Below are 15,648 nucleotides of genomic sequence, written 5' to 3'. Positions count from 1 at the left end.
TCCCGATGTCGCAGTTTAAGGTCAAATCTCATTCTCGGCAGGAACAGAAGTGATCCGGTGCAGTTGGCTGCCCGCCATTTGTTTGCACTGTAGGCAGCTCTCTGTTCTGCATGTTAGTAAGTGTGACGCACTCTAACTCATGCACAACTGGAAGCTCCAAAGGAACCTGGTTGCTCAGTCAACCATCTCAAGGTGAAGCACATAGGAAACAGATATTCCCTGAAAGGTTGCATTCACGCTGATGCACTGGACCTCCTGTCCAGATGATTCATTTCACTCACTTAGTCTTGCTTTTTCCACCAAGGTTTATAATGGGGGTGAGACAGAACTTTGGCCCTCGCAGTAATTTATATGAAACAGCAACTTAGCAATTAAATTAAAAGGGAAGATGGAGAAGTGTTACGTACCCACTCTGTTCTAATCAAATCCCCTCCAAATATATAGTATGTTATCTACACCAGCCAGCGACTTCTCAGAAGCACAGCATTGTTATTAGGATTATTCTCTCATGACATTGTCTTACCCAAAGTCGTGTGCATATGGTTGTGTGTTGAGGTGCATTTGTGCACTTGTGTGTCTGTTTCTGCATATGCCTGTCTGCATCAGCGCCTGTGTGTGTGTATTTTTGCACTGTGACAAAGTCATCGCTTGTGTTGTGGATGAATTAGTGAACCCCGAGTTTGACAATGACGTCCTCCGTAATTCTTGAGCCGTTCATTTGCTAATCTGTGCTACAGTAGGGCACAGTCTGCTCATACAATTACATGTGGTTAAAAAAAAACAATAAGAAAACAACTAAATCTCCTATTGGCATTTTGCCTCTTTGGCGCTATGATGAATAAGCCAATCCACAAATTCAAGGTTCGGCCTGAGTAATAAAAAGATGGCTTTTTAAAGAATGCAGCCCTGTATTCCTTCTATTTTATATCAGTTCCCAAAAGCAGCTCTTATTACAAGTAAGGAGCTCTTCAATTCTCATTAAGTGTCTCATATAATATAGGTTTCTCTAATGGTAAGAAATTGAGATACATTATTAAATGATCAACCCATTCATCCAAAGCCATCGTTGGTTTTGGAAGATTTCCTAGTCATATTTGGAGCTGCATTGCTTCTTTTTCAACAGGCAATTTGCAGAATGCTCAGAGCGATGGAGGAAACCTAAACTGTTGAATCAGAGTCTGTCGCCTCGGAACAGTTTGGCCGCTCTCTCTTGTAAATGTAAATATGTCTGTTGCCCATAGAAACAAGTCAGAAGCAATATTTTGCTCTGACAAGGAGAATACATGTTGACTCTGAATGCATTCATTCAGCAAGCCACTACATATAGTGGCATCTATATTTTCATCATGGCATATGGGGCCCTTTTGTTGTGTGTAAAATTCTCCAGTGCTTGATTGGCTGTCTTTCTGCAGCACTGAATCAACCAATCAGAGCTTTCTTCATGCTGTCTCCTTCCAGTGGCAGAGAAACAGAAATATGACTGCTGCTCCTCACTGGAGCAGTAAATTTAGCTAATTAATTCACAATTATTTATTAATCCAATGTGCATCACATTTCATTAGTCCTTCTTTCTGCCCCACTCACTTAATCATGTTGTAATGTCCTTTTTATATGTATATATATATATATATGTGCAGGAATGACACTGACGTCAGGGTGATGGATTGTGAATACATTTGTGGCCACACCACAAGCTCAGAAATTAACATTAAGCTGCCTTCAAGGTGCCGCTGTAAACGTCAGATTGTTTTGTTGAGATTGCATGAATCATACGCGCGAGCGGGTAAACGCCTCAGAGAAATTTGTGTTTTTATGCGATGCAGACGTTACTGAGATGCATCACATTTGTGATATTGGTTCTTGCTCATGTCTTTTGTATTGAGAACATTCTCAGAAATGGATGATATTTATGTTGTGATGAGTGTGTGTATGTGTGTGTGTGTGTTGTGAGAGGCTGTATGGATGATGCACAGTGTCATTGGCTCATTTCCTTGTTTTTGACTGCAAATTTTTTGGCGACAGTTGAGCAGGAGTTTTTGGCGAATGCTAATTTGCAGTGATAACGGACCGTCCAAATTTCCTACCCACAATTCCACATTAAATCAGCTGGAATCTGGTGTCCCTCAACTTTTTCCCAAAGTGGCCACTTATAGTGACACTAACACAGCTCAAGACACTGCAGAGGAGCCTGCAGCTTTCCTTGCACCTTCTTTTGCATGAAGCTGTCATCAGCTCAGCCTGAATGTGGGGAGCAGTTAAAAATATCCCCTGCCCTGAGATATTCTTGGATTTTGATGATGGTCAGCTTCACAGACGAGCGTAAAGTTAAGAGAGAGCTATTTTCCACCTGTAAAAGGCGTAAACGTTAAATGCTTGAATGGGTCTTTTATTTCAGTGATGATGGAAAACAAAAATATGAGCATGGTATGTATAGTTGGTCATGATTGTCACATTAGTGGCTTGGCACCATATTGACATTTCGAGTAGGTTCAAAACACAGGTTTAAAAACAGCCATGGAGGAGCTCCACAGTGCTAATGATGTGTCAGGGAGCTATAAGGGGACCACACACACACAGAAAGAGAAATGGGTTTCCAGGAATATAAATCTATACAAATCTTTGATGTGCCTTTGGATCTTGCTAAATCTAAAGTCAGTGTACTTACACCCATTCCTTTTTTGTTTTGCTTCTGTGGGCCCGTTATGTCTTCTTTATTTCCTTGTCATGTGACATGACCGGATGACAGGTATCGGCACAATAAGTGTTACCTCTTTACATCCTAATTAAGACGTACTTTTGGTAAAAACATAATTTCTAGCCGTGTTAAAATAACAACTTTGGAGTATCTCATATTCTTTTGGAGCATTTTAATTGGAAGTGAAAATAGGCATCATGGTATGATTTGTTTTTGTAGCCTAAAATGCTTTCAGCCAGAATAAACTCCACGATTCTCCTTTGAATTATTTTGGAACAGAAGTCATGTCCCAGTTATTCCGCGGGTAGAGTTACTCCCATGGTGCATCTGTAGGAGGTTAGACTCACTCTACACTGATTGCAAAGAGAAAAAGACAGGCGTGTTTTTTGTCATGCACCAGGGTGAAATAGCGAAAAATCTTGTCAAAAAAAGATATTAGTGCAAAAAAAAAGAATGAATTAAATTGGATTCATTTAATGTGAAGTTGTGGTTTAGCTCAAATGATTTGGTTTATTTCGTACATAAATTAGAGGTCTTTACTTCTGCAAAACAGAAAAACAGCGAAATGTTTTGACATTAAATGTTGTTATTACAAAGGCACAGTGAGGAAAATCTGAAGAAGCCTTTGCCATCTTAATGTATATTAAAAAAAGCATCTCATTTGTCATAAACATATGTTGTGGCGCTTGAGGGAGAGAAGAGATATTGACAGAGCTCTTGTTTGACAGCCACAGGTTTATCCTCTTGTTAAAACCAGTTTGAGGGAGAATGACCACATGTCACCGTCTGTCCTCTCCCTCCCTCCTGCCTGTCTAATGAGAAGGCCGCTGCACCAGCCGAGACCAGAGACTGTCTCCTCTTCTCACCAGACTCAAACGGAAAGTACAAGAGAAACATTGCATGACATCCTGTCACAGTGTTGCAACAGGCCAACACACACTCCCAGGGCTCCCTTTGTTTATGTTCTTCTTCCTCAAAGCCTCTTCTTGTATTTGCCTTGACTTTGTTCTGTTGGTGACAATTGTTGGCTTGCATATATGTGAGTGTGTCTGACCCTTGCACCAGAGTGCGCAGTGCAGGACAGGGAGCTCTCTGTGCTACTTTACTCGAGGTATTTTCTCGCATGTCTGTTTGGAGAAGACAACAAAGGCCCAGACAGTGTCTTTGAGGGGCACCGGTTCCTTTCCCTTGTCATGGTAACCCCTAAACCCCCAACCCACCCCCAGGCTCTGTCCATAACCACCGACAGCATGGCTGAGACGAGCTGCTCGAGTCTCAGCCATGCTGCAGATTCGAGCAGTGGGGAAAAAATAAAGTGTCCTCATCGTGGACTATTTTTTCTGAGGCTTTATGGCTCCACTCCTCTCTCAAATGCTGAAATCAGGACGGCTAGAGACTCGAGGGGGCTCGTGGTGATTTGCCGGGAGTAGTCAGTGGCTGTTGGGACGTCTCCAGACATGAATGTGGCAGTGATTGTTAGAGGTACGTATCAGGGACCGTTTGGAGTAATTGCGCTGTGAAAGAGACACAGGCTAGATTGGGTAACACACATCTGCTGGCTTTTATCTACGTAAAGCATCATTCGTTCAGCAGATGGCAGCGAGATGAGTGGCCTGATAGTGCTGGTGACATTTTGCACCCGTTAAAGGCTGACATTTAGCCATTGTGGCTTTTGAAATGAACTGTCCTGAGCTGAAGATGGTGGCAATAAACAAAAAAAAAACACTTTTGAAAGGTGGTGGCCTTCCCTCCTGTTTTGAGCTTATAAAAATAGGACATAAGTGTGGTTTTGCAGTGTATTGTACAGTGCATCCTTCTTTGAAATGTCGTGTGACGAATCCAATAGATATGATAAATTTAATACCAAGATATGTTTCCATCAAAAATGGCCTGATGCATCAAAAACAGGTTCAGGTTTGTAAAAACCTCAAATAAACACACACAATAATCTATATTATTAAAATATTTAAAATATATATTTATTAAAATATTTTTGTTTTGAATATTCTGTTAATTTAGTGTACATTATGTGATTTAGGATATTTTCTACATATTTTGCAGAAATGTCTCAAATGAACATCAATGTCTTATTTATAAAACATTTTTCAGCCCAGAAAGTTTCCTGCTTTTCTTATTAAATATTTAAACTCTGTAATTTTTGATTATCGTTTGTTAAAAGAAAATGGAATGTATGACTAGTAAAAGTGCATAAAACTATATATTGAATTCAACCTAAGCATTTCTAGTTTTGTCTATAATAATAACTAATTCAAACAACTTAATGTGCACAAAGTTATAATATATATAGACTAGGAAGTTATACAAACAATGTTGTTTGAACAACTTTTAACCACTGCACACTAATTAATTTGAAAATAACTTAAATTCACATAAATTATAAAACATGAAAAATAATTTTTAAATAGCTACTTTACTGTTCTATAAAGTCAAGAATTGTATGATGTTATTTCACCAGACTTTTTGCAATAGGAGAGAAAAAGACTGTGCTAAAGAAATGTCCTTTTTGAAAGCTTTGGTCAGGCAGTGTTAAGACCCTGGATTTGAATAACCAGGCTTTCGATTTAGAGATAGAAAAATAAAAAAAAAAAAGCATATCAGTGTGTCATAATTTAAGAAATAGGGTTAAATGCTTCCTCGGTCTAAGAGCTGATATTGAGTTTTTTCCCCCCGCTGTTGTACGAGGGACCTGAGGTTGCAGAGTAGAGAGATTACATTATCCAACAGCCTGTGCTGACAGTGAACTCTTGACCATCTCTGTGAGTGTGGGTGTTTTCAATGTGTGCAGTCAGAAACAGGGAAGCTATTTTAAAGTGGTGTTCTTATCAAAGTCAGCAGGAGACGAGAAGTTTTATTTCCCCAAACATTCATATGATGCTGCTCAGATCTGCACCATAGTGTTTTGGAGTCTGTGACAAAAACAAGTAAGCCATAATTATTATCTGATTATTTATTCATTTCAATTCTGTTTTTGTTACCAGGGCAGCACTTCACATGGGAATACCCCTCATGAATCCTCCTGACATTATCAGTGCTTTAAATGTAGGTTTCAGGCCTTGTGTTCTCTGCGGGGGGGATTTTTGCTTGGAGAGAGTTCTTTTGTGTGCATTTATTAGGAACCATGATCTTGGCCCACTCTGCTCGTTCTGTTGCAAAAGGAACATTTAAACTGGAATTTCTCAAACGTCCCCACTAATCGAAAGACCATTTTGATCAAAATGCCTCTGTCCAAGGCTTTAGCCCTGCAACATTGCTAGTGCTGCTTCTTTGAAAGCAGATCCCCTTAGTTATAAAATGAATATATCTTATAATATCTGTAATTATATAACTCATCTTATCATAGCTTGTAAAAGCCATTCATATATTATCCAGACTAATCACATTAAAAGGTACTATGTAAATAGTAAATATATCATATCACTTATAACCATAGGTGATTGTTCATTAATTAATTAAAAAATGTTTAGATATAAATGTATTCTTTTTTCCAAGTGTCTTTTTAACCCTCAATTAGATTGGTTTATTAATTAAGCTCAAACAGAGTTTATATTATTGGAAAGTAATCTGTTGGGGAAACTAAAATCAACTGAAATTGGTTTTGTCAAATTTGATTAATTTCTAGTTAATTAAATATATTTTTTGTATATTTATCTTGCGTGTAGAGCAACACTTTTTCAGAAAATATTGTTGACTTTGCAGATTGTTTTATTAATTGCTTTGAAGACAATTAATAAATCATAAATTAATTTCATTTTCACATGTGCTGTGATAAAATGATTAAGTGCTATTTGATTAAAAACTGAACAGTGCAGTGAAGTGCTGTCCAAGCTAAAGAAAAGCCATTATGGCAGACTTGTACATTGAATTATTGATCAGCTAGCATGGTTTGTTCTAGGTAATTAAGCTGTGAGTGTTGTGGGAATTGATTGTTGAAAGTTTGAAAGAGAACAAAAAGGTCAAAGTCAACACATCAGTGCTCTTTCTGCCCCAACACAGAATGTCAGCCAATTGGATTGAGATATGTGGACAATTACATGTCTGTTTGTGCAGTAGGAACGAGATTTATTAGGAGAGAGAGGGAACATTTTTATATTTTAGAAAACATGTTTTCAAAGTCACTTTCTGCTGTATGTATTATAAAAACGGACTTTCACAAGGTGTCACATCAAGTCTTTAGAAAGAAACTAATCTATCTAACCTTCGTACGTGCTCTAAAAAACATTTGTAACCAAAAAGAAAAGTTTAAATATTTTTTACCCCTCATTTTTGATGTGTTGTTTCATATTCATAAAAATAAAAAATTCTTCGGATATTCTGAAGATAAATTATGATGCCACAAATTTTAGAACTTAATATCAGAAAAACACAATCCTGTGTGTGTCTGTGTATGTGTATATATATATATATATATATATATATATATTTATTTATTTATTTTTTATATGGTTGTGAGCTGACTTTTATATTTATGAAAGACACTTTCTTAGCCCTGCAAAGGAAATTAAATTAAAATTCCAAGACGATTCATCTTCACAAGGTAGTAGGAAAAAAAAAAATTACATTTCCGCCTTTTGCTGTAATTTTAGATTTTTGACCTTTACTTTTCAGCCTTTTGTACACAGCAACTCAGGCCCGGTTGGTGAGCTCCTCTGAAAATATTACTTGTGTATATGCAACCAAATTTTAAAATTTTTCGTTCAAACACAAAATGGTGGGTCTACAGAGGCGCATGTAAAATACATGTAGAACCTTAAAATGGCTCCGTGTTTGGCAACCAATGGCACACGGAGTCGCCCTTTTTACAACAACCAATCACAGAGCAGCACTTGACTTGCCACACCGTGAATTATGGTGCATGGTGATAGGTTACTGGAAATCTCAACCGAGGAAACCCATTGGCCACAGCGCTCGGAGATGTTTGACAGTAGAGTTACTAGGCTGAGCAGCAGAGTTGGCACCGCGTTCGTAGCCCCTGTGCAGTGTATCAACCAATCACAAGGAGCCGTCACAGGGTGTTGTTATTGTTGTGAACGGCTTCGGGGCAGGAAACTACTCTGGCACATTTTATCACTGTTTGCAGTCCACAACTTGTACTCCAGAAATGTAGCACATTATACCCCTATGAGAATATCTATGCACTTCCCACAAAACAAACCCACGCTGCTGTTTTGTGCGTCTGCTGCGACTCCGTGTTGCGCACAGTCCTCCAGAGATTTGTTTCCTTTAACAGTATTGAGATGTTTGGTGTTTCAAAGCCGCTGAACGTGGCTGTGCCTCACCACACTCCACGCCAAACCCCTGAATGAGGATGCCATGTGCGGTTTCATGGTCCCTGCCGGTGATGAGTTGTTCCAGGGCACTTCACAGATCCACCCAAGAAGCTGATGATTAGCTTTTGCAACAGGCATTCAGGTGTATCTGCATGGCTCCGAGGGAGGCGGCCATTGTTTGCTGACAAGTGGAGTTCTCTGTCTCCCCCTCTCACTTTCTCTATTGTTGGGGCGAATGGATGGTATGCGGTGTGGCTGATTGGAGGTGATAGCCATATCGGCCGCTGGAGATCCACTAATGCAAACTCAAAACTACTGTGTATTCACTATTCACAGCCCATGCCCACACAGTAATCAGATAGCTGGCTCACTGACAAGCAGTGGTGGAGTGGAATGTGGAGAGAGATGGATGAAAGACAAGGCAAATGCCAGCTTTGTGTTTGCATGTGCATGGTTTGCTCCAACCATACAGTTGTGTAGGTGGTCAAAGCACAGCAGACATATTGTCAAAAACTGCATATATTACAATATTTCCCCTCATTAGCTATGCAGCATGTTTAATAACCAGGTCCTTCTCTCTGGCCATTCATTTCTTGACGCGATAACTGAGGGATGAGCCGCTCTGCGAGGAGGCTTTTTATCAAGGCACGCTTGTGAATTGCACCTTATTTGTCATGTGTCTTTATACGCTATAATTCCAGCTGCAGAATTAATTCAGAGCTGAGCTGCCAGTGTCAGCCAGGAGAATGGAAGGAGCTAAATGAGTAGATATTCCAGCCAAATAGAGGGGCGAGTGTCATTCCAGGTTAATTAAATCCCTGATTTGTGTCTGCCGTGAACACAGACCTCTTTCAGGATGATAGCAGAAAATAAAAGTCCTTTATTTCAGCTTGGACTTTGCGAATACAATCACAAGTCTGATCAGTTTTGCACGTTTAGTGGCTAGACGGTAACACACACGTCCACCCATGCACACGTGCACAAGCACACATCTTTCTTGGTACACGTGATGTTGACAACAAATGCTCGCTGCTGGTCAGATTGCCGTGTTTACGCTGAGGTAGAGTGGCTGCACTAGCCTCAGGAAAAATGACCCTTCCTGCTGATCAAGGGAGGATTGGCCACCTTTCTTATCTATATCATCATTCCCTGTGTCTCATACAGAACTGTGGCTGCTCTTTCTCTCTTCTCAGCATGTGTCCTTATACAACACAGACTGTGTTTTGTGGCCTAATACGTGTTTACTACATCTCACAGCCTGCAGTCTCCATGAACTGCTCTGTTAACGCCATAAGACAGCGTAGAAGCCGGTTCCCTCTGTGATGTTCTGTACTATTCTCCTGTATTTGAATCTCTTAGTCTTTGCCTGTTGTGGCGTCCAGAGTAGTGGATGGTCGTGGAGATTAACAAAGCTTACAGTTGTGGTTATCTCTCCTAAGGCTGTTGCTAGTCTCCCGCTGATTTCCATTCTCAGCATCCCCTCATGGTGCCTCATTAAGACGCAGCGAAACAAGAGCCTCCGACCCAGCGCTACAGCAAGGCCAGGCCCAACATTGTACGGCTGCACCAGATTATACAGCTCGCTGTGTACTCTTTGCCTTCGACCGCACATTGGTTTGCTCTAAGCATGTTTTCTCAGATTGTGTTTTGTCACTTTCTGTTATTGTCGTGTTTTTTTTTTCCCAGAGAGGAAGAAGAGGGGTGTTTTTCTAAGAGTGTGAGAGAGCGAGAGAGTGAGAGAAGGGATTTTGGGGATAAGCTGTTGTTTTCTCATTGAGCAACATTTGAAGGTCAACTCTGTGCTGACTAGGGCATTAGTGAGAAGCCAAAGAATTTCATTTCGATATGAATAATGCATTGACAGTGTCTCTGTTTTCAGCCCACACGTTTTTTCACTTCATTTAGCTCGCCGCCATTGAGGTTTTAGTGCTGCAGCTTAAATTGAAAGTCAAATACAGTTTAACAAGTGTCTTTCCCCATAACAACCATTTTTATTTTATTATATTTTATATGATTTTTTTATTCCTGCATTATTGGTTCCAGCCCCCTGCGACCCCCAGAGGATAAGCCATACATAGATATGGATGGATAGTTCTGTTAACCACAAGCATGCTTTGACCAATCACAGTACAGTATAGACTTTGTGAGCTAATTATTTATTTTTTTACATGCACTCTTTTTCTGCTACTGATATTTACATACAGGCTTCATTTTGCTTTGGCCGAAATGTCAAATCAAACATTGTCACTTCTTGTCTATCATGTAATGAACACTGTTTCCTAAGACCTGCCAGCAATATTGTGTTCTTCAATCTGCACTTTTCAACATTGTGTTCTGTTTCTTGTTGTCATGCTTTTTTTGATGCACTTGTATTCCAAAAAAAAGACAATATTCTAAACCCAAATGTGGCACTGTCTGTTTCTTTTTCTTCTTCTACAGAGATGTTGAAGGAGCTGAACCAACAGCGCAGAGCGAAAGAGTTTACAGACCTGAAAATAATTGTTGAAGGCAAAGAGTTTGAAGTCCACCAAAATGTTCTAGCTTCCTGCAGCTTGTATTTCAAGGACCTGGTGAAAAGGTTTGCCTTCGCTTCCCTTCTTCCCACCAGCTGTTGATCCAATCTGTTCTTTTCATAGGGCGCATTTGTGTCGCTTTTTTTTTTCTTCTTTTCCCTTCCCCTCTCTCTCTTGCAGGTGTGTGAAGACTTTGGTTCCTAGCACAGGGCCAGCAGCCATTCCTTCCTCTTCCCGCTCAAATGAATGTATCTGAAAGTGGAGAAAGGAAAAAAAAAAAAAAAAAAGAAAAAGGTCAACCCTCGTCATTACCTTTCCTCCCCCATGTAGGGCAATTTAACCACATTTCCATTTTAATGAGCAGTGAAAATGTTCCATGACTGGGGATGTTCTAAAACTCACCAAAGGGCCAAAACAAAAGAATCATACTTCCTTCACTTTGGGTGGTAATTTGCCAAAGCTACGCTGTCTTCTGTGGGCAGAGGGATTGTTGTCTCCCGAGCTGGCACTTTTTTCTGTTGCTGTTTCGTGAGTTTTGCCGCAAAACAGCCTTTTCATATGCTAATATATCATGGTTAGTCTAATAAGACATTTCAGAGTCATAAACAAAAGGACGAGACAAAAGCGCATCTAAAACAGCTTAATGAACCACCACTTTCACAGGTTAACACCACCTTTCAGTGATGTATTTGTTTGATGTGGATTCAAGTATTCCCTCTCTACTCTGCCCTTCATACTCCATATTTTTATTTTTGTTCATGGGCTGTTTTGTTTCCATGGGTGCCTGTCTGTGTCTGTGCATGTGTGTGTCAGCGGCAGATCCTTTTAGTGTCTCTAGATGTGTGTGCACAACGTGTGAGAGTGACTGTAAAGTCTGATAGCGCAAGTATGTCCTTTTTTATCTGCCTTGTTTTCCGGGAAGGGAATACCACAATTCCCTAATGTCCTCATCCTCACTTCAAATCCTTGCAGGTGTTTTCAGCTTGATTGAGAGTCCCCCGGACCCAAAGTTGTTTTGCCGCCTTGCTGCTTGTGTGCGCGAGTATGTGCGTTTGTTCTCACTTGCATGGCTGGGGATGAAGTGCTGAGCAAATACAAAGACAAAACAGAAGAGATGCACACACACACAGTCGCTGGCGGTGGCTAGAACGCCTTGGGGAAGTTTGCCACTTTGCCCTGCAGCCATGCGAGCTCATCAGAAAGCTGCTTATCAGCCGCTGCTGCCGCGGCCTCCACTCTCGCCGCCGATACACTTGTTCCTCCTGAATGGGGACGGAGAGGGAGGAGGACCAGAGAGAGAACAGAGATAGAAAAGCCACAGAGCAGCGTCTGTTCTAGGATCACTCATCTCCATGACAGCAATACTCGTAGCGCCCGTGAATAAAATCGAGAGGCTCAGTCTTCCTTTGACCTTGACAATAGCAGAGAAGCTTCCTGAGAGACTCGGGTGACTTTGGATAGAATTGAAGCCCTCTGTCCATCAGATTGTCTCGTCTCTGCCTCTTATCCAGGATGTACAGTCGCCAAATCGTTAATGCGTGAAGACGGGGCTCCTGAAAGACGCTGCAGCTCCCAGAGGAGTGGTCTGAGTTTCATCAAGCTCATCTTCATGCCTGCTGCTGCCTACACAGGCTGATTTTTCTTGTTTAATTTGACAGTTTAACAGAGCAAATTCCCATTAATTGGCTAATTAATTGTAAAACTGCTTTGATTTATTATCATAACGGCGTCGTTTTTCACGAGATTATGTCTAAAATAGAAATGTTCTCATTCGCCTCCACACTGGAGAATATCTGATGGATTTGTTATACTAATTGTTAATTTTGGGAGACGTCTCTGCGTCGATTAAATGAAGTCACGATCATCAGCATTATGCTAACGCTGCACCATCCACAGTGATGGCTGTTGATATTAGAGAGTGTGTGGCGCCGTGACTTTATGGAAATGAGAGGTGTGTTAGAAAAGGACAGCGGTGAGAAGTTGACAAGAGAGGGACAGGGAGGAAGAAGCAACATGGGAATAAATGTCAGTAACGAGCGAACGGGGGGGACAGGAGGGGAGGAGAGCGTTTGGGTTGTAGCTGAGAGGCGTTTGCTGTCAGGTGGAGTGCCACAAGCTTGGTTGGACAGAAGCAATGACTACCAAAGGCCTCTCATGTGTCATTCTGGTCACTTTTTCAATGAGTTACAGTGACGCTACCCGTGGCTCGCTGCCGTCCATGTCTTTATGAGGTCACATTAGAGAGAGAGAGAGAGAGAGAGAGAAACTTCATCTCTTTATATGTTCTGTACCCACTCTCCCTTGCCCATCTCAATCAGGATGCATTCACTGCTGTTCAGAGGCCCTGTCAGCCCAATGTAAACCACCTGTGTGTGTGAGTGTGTGCGCGTGCGTGCGTGCACGGAGGATGAAAGGACATAATTCTCATGTGTTATCCAGGCAGACTGCCATTAGTCAGAGTGAAAGTAGAGATGTAATACTGGAGGGTGAGGAACTGCACATCACACACCAACCCAATGACTCACTTACGAAATTAAAGGCCTTATTGGAAAAGAGCCAACATGTAGCAGCATAGAATGACAAAGTAATTATGAAGATTTGTTCAGATTCTATTTAAACAAATTTTGTAGCCCATCTTGACCAGGACTCCCCGACAGAGGAGATGCTGTATGACAAAGGGACTTTCCTGTGTAAACAAAAAATATATAATAAAATATATAAAAGGGTTAAAAAAACACATGCATTTGAACATTTTTGCTTATCTTGCAAATTTCAAATCCTCGCTTTTCCAACATAATCCTCCGATGTCTGCCTCCCTCTTTTAGGTGTTCTCCTCCACTGCCTACGCTCACCTAAAATATTCAGGCCTCTCCTAAAGTATATGTTCATTCAAGCAGCCAGCTCAGCCCATGGTACCTGCAGAATGTAATGCCTCTCCGAAATGTACGCACACGTCTGCCCTTGCCCCCACCCAAAAACCTATTACCCTACCCTTTAAAGGACCGATGCACAGAGCAGGGAGACAGATCATCTCCGGTAATTCCATTTTACCCCTCAGGATTTTCAAATAAGTGTGCTTCGCAGGCATTTAATTTATGGCCACTGCATCAGTAATGTAAAAATCTTTCAGCAGTCCTGACACATGCTTTCATGCCATTTGTTTTTCCTCCCTTCTTCGCCCTCTGTTATGGTTCTTTCTGTGCCTGTGAGTCAGAGAGTGTTATAAGATGGGCAGAGAGCTGTTTTAAAGCCTATTACAGTGCGGGCCCTGTGTAAACTCTGCACCTGAGCCCTGTGTGGACTGCTCAGCCCTCTGTGGTTCTTTCCAGGGAGACAAAGGACACTGTATATCATCTCCGATTTCAATATATTTTAATTAGAGAAAACAATAATTAAAGATTTACTATCATGTATTATCTGTGAACTCTCTATATATTTAGAGATTGTCTACTATTTTCAGACGGATCATTTCTTTGTTAAAAAAAAAAATCCATTATTTTCTTTTGCTGTGGATTGTTTTTAAAAAAAATTAGAACTAGCAATAAAGAACCAGAAATGGAATTCCTGGTCGACCTCCATTAGGCAAATAAAACACTGGAAGGCAAATTTTTCTGACATATTATTTAAGTTTCAGTGAACTGGCCCTTTAATAAAGTAGTTGCAATGTTTTACATCCATATTCCTATTGGCTTGTTCATTTTGCTCCTCAAAGTAAACTTTCAGGTAAAGTTTTTTGAACTTTTTCACTCAAGAGTTCTATCACAAAAAAAATCCACATTTCTTTTTTCCCCCTCTCACGCTGATGGCCCTCGGCTCACACTAGGACGCAGCTTTAGGCTTTTAAACTCTCCACCTGTCATCCTGTCCTCTTTGTCCTTTTAGAGTGGGTCTGACACAAACTAGCCTCTTTCTAGCCAAAAAAAACCTCCGCATCAGTCTCGTACCAGATGCTGTAGCGTGGCCTCATTACCGGAATGCAAACGCAAGCAAAACTTGTCTCCCGACACTGACTGAGCTCCCACATTATGTGTGTTTATTTTTATAATTCATTCCTGATTTATGTTGTGACGGGGAATGTAAATACAAACAATTTTTGGCCCAGAAAACATAGGCTTTGCATCGAGAAACTGTCCATCTTAATATGTCGTCGTATATCGTCGAGTATGTACTTCCACTGGGAAAAAATGGTCATGTAAGAGAAAGCTAAAAGTATCGCCTGTAAAATGGGCTTTTTTTAGGTTGAAGGATGTATTAGGAAGTGTGAGTTTGTGCGTGTGTGTGTGTGTGTGAGTGTGTGTGTGTGTGTCGTGCTGCACCCCTCCTTCCTCTCTCCCTCTGCTCACCACCATTTTTGACAGTCTCTGCTGATTTTAAGACTTCCTCTTGAGTAAGTGGTTCGTTTTTCACAAACAAATCTCTCTGCCTGAGTGTGCCCATCTTTTTCTTCCCCCCTTTCCTCTCTCTCTCTCTCCCTCTCTCTGTCCTATGTCTTCCCTTCCTCCCTCTTTCACTATTTAAATTTGGAGTCTGCAATCAGATGCGGCATAAATATCCACCTCTTTAAGAAGCTCTAGAAAAAAGTCATTTTCATAACACAAGTGCTCAGACAAAACAGACTACCACTTGAGCTGCTTCCAATTGCACTAATTGACCAGGTTGATGAGCATGCTCCTCTTTATATTTTTAGCCCTTTCTCCCCCATCTTTTCTCCCCCACCTCCCTTCATCACTTTAACCCTGAACAACACTCCCCCTCTCCCTTCCCTTCTTCTTGTCTTACTACCTGCCCCCACTGCAGGGCTTTGTGCGGAAAAAGGGGCAATAACACTATATGGCTTTTTGCTTTGCAGGAGGAAAAAGAGTAACTGCCTTGGTTTTTCCAGCCAATGTCCATCCAGAGACAAACGCCATTGTCTTTTATTTTATCTTATTTTTTTTGGATGTCCTTCTCCCCCCCTCTCACCTCCTGAGTGCGCTTTAAATGACAACTAATGTCTCAGTTCATACACTACAGGCTACTGATGAGTATTGCGGCGGGGACAAAGGCTCCCTTTAGGTGTGATGGTGGTTTTTTTTTTTTCTTTCGGGGGTGGGCGGGGACATCTCTTATTTAAAAGACCAAGGCACAGTCATGGAACAACCCAACCCCTCCC

General features: G+C 41.1%; 1 protein-coding gene across 3 annotated transcripts in view; it reads left to right on the top strand.

The window, feature by feature from the left end:
- LOC109632380 (kelch-like protein 29) overlaps positions 1-15,648 on the top strand; it is a 213,193-nt gene that overhangs the window by 126,030 nt on the left and 71,515 nt on the right. For all 3 annotated transcript variants that reach the window (XM_020091615.2, XM_020091613.2, XM_020091614.2), the window contains one exon: positions 10,423-10,561. In XM_020091615.2, the coding sequence (XP_019947174.2) occupies positions 10,423-10,561 (139 nt within the window). The remainder of the gene's footprint in view (positions 1-10,422; positions 10,562-15,648) is intronic.

This window comes from Paralichthys olivaceus, chromosome 19, assembly GCF_024713975.1.
Source record: "Paralichthys olivaceus isolate ysfri-2021 chromosome 19, ASM2471397v2, whole genome shotgun sequence".
Lineage (NCBI taxonomy): Eukaryota > Metazoa > Chordata > Actinopteri > Pleuronectiformes > Paralichthyidae > Paralichthys > Paralichthys olivaceus.
The sequence above is the reverse complement of the archived record's forward strand: the minus strand, read 5'-3'. Positions and strand labels throughout refer to the sequence as shown.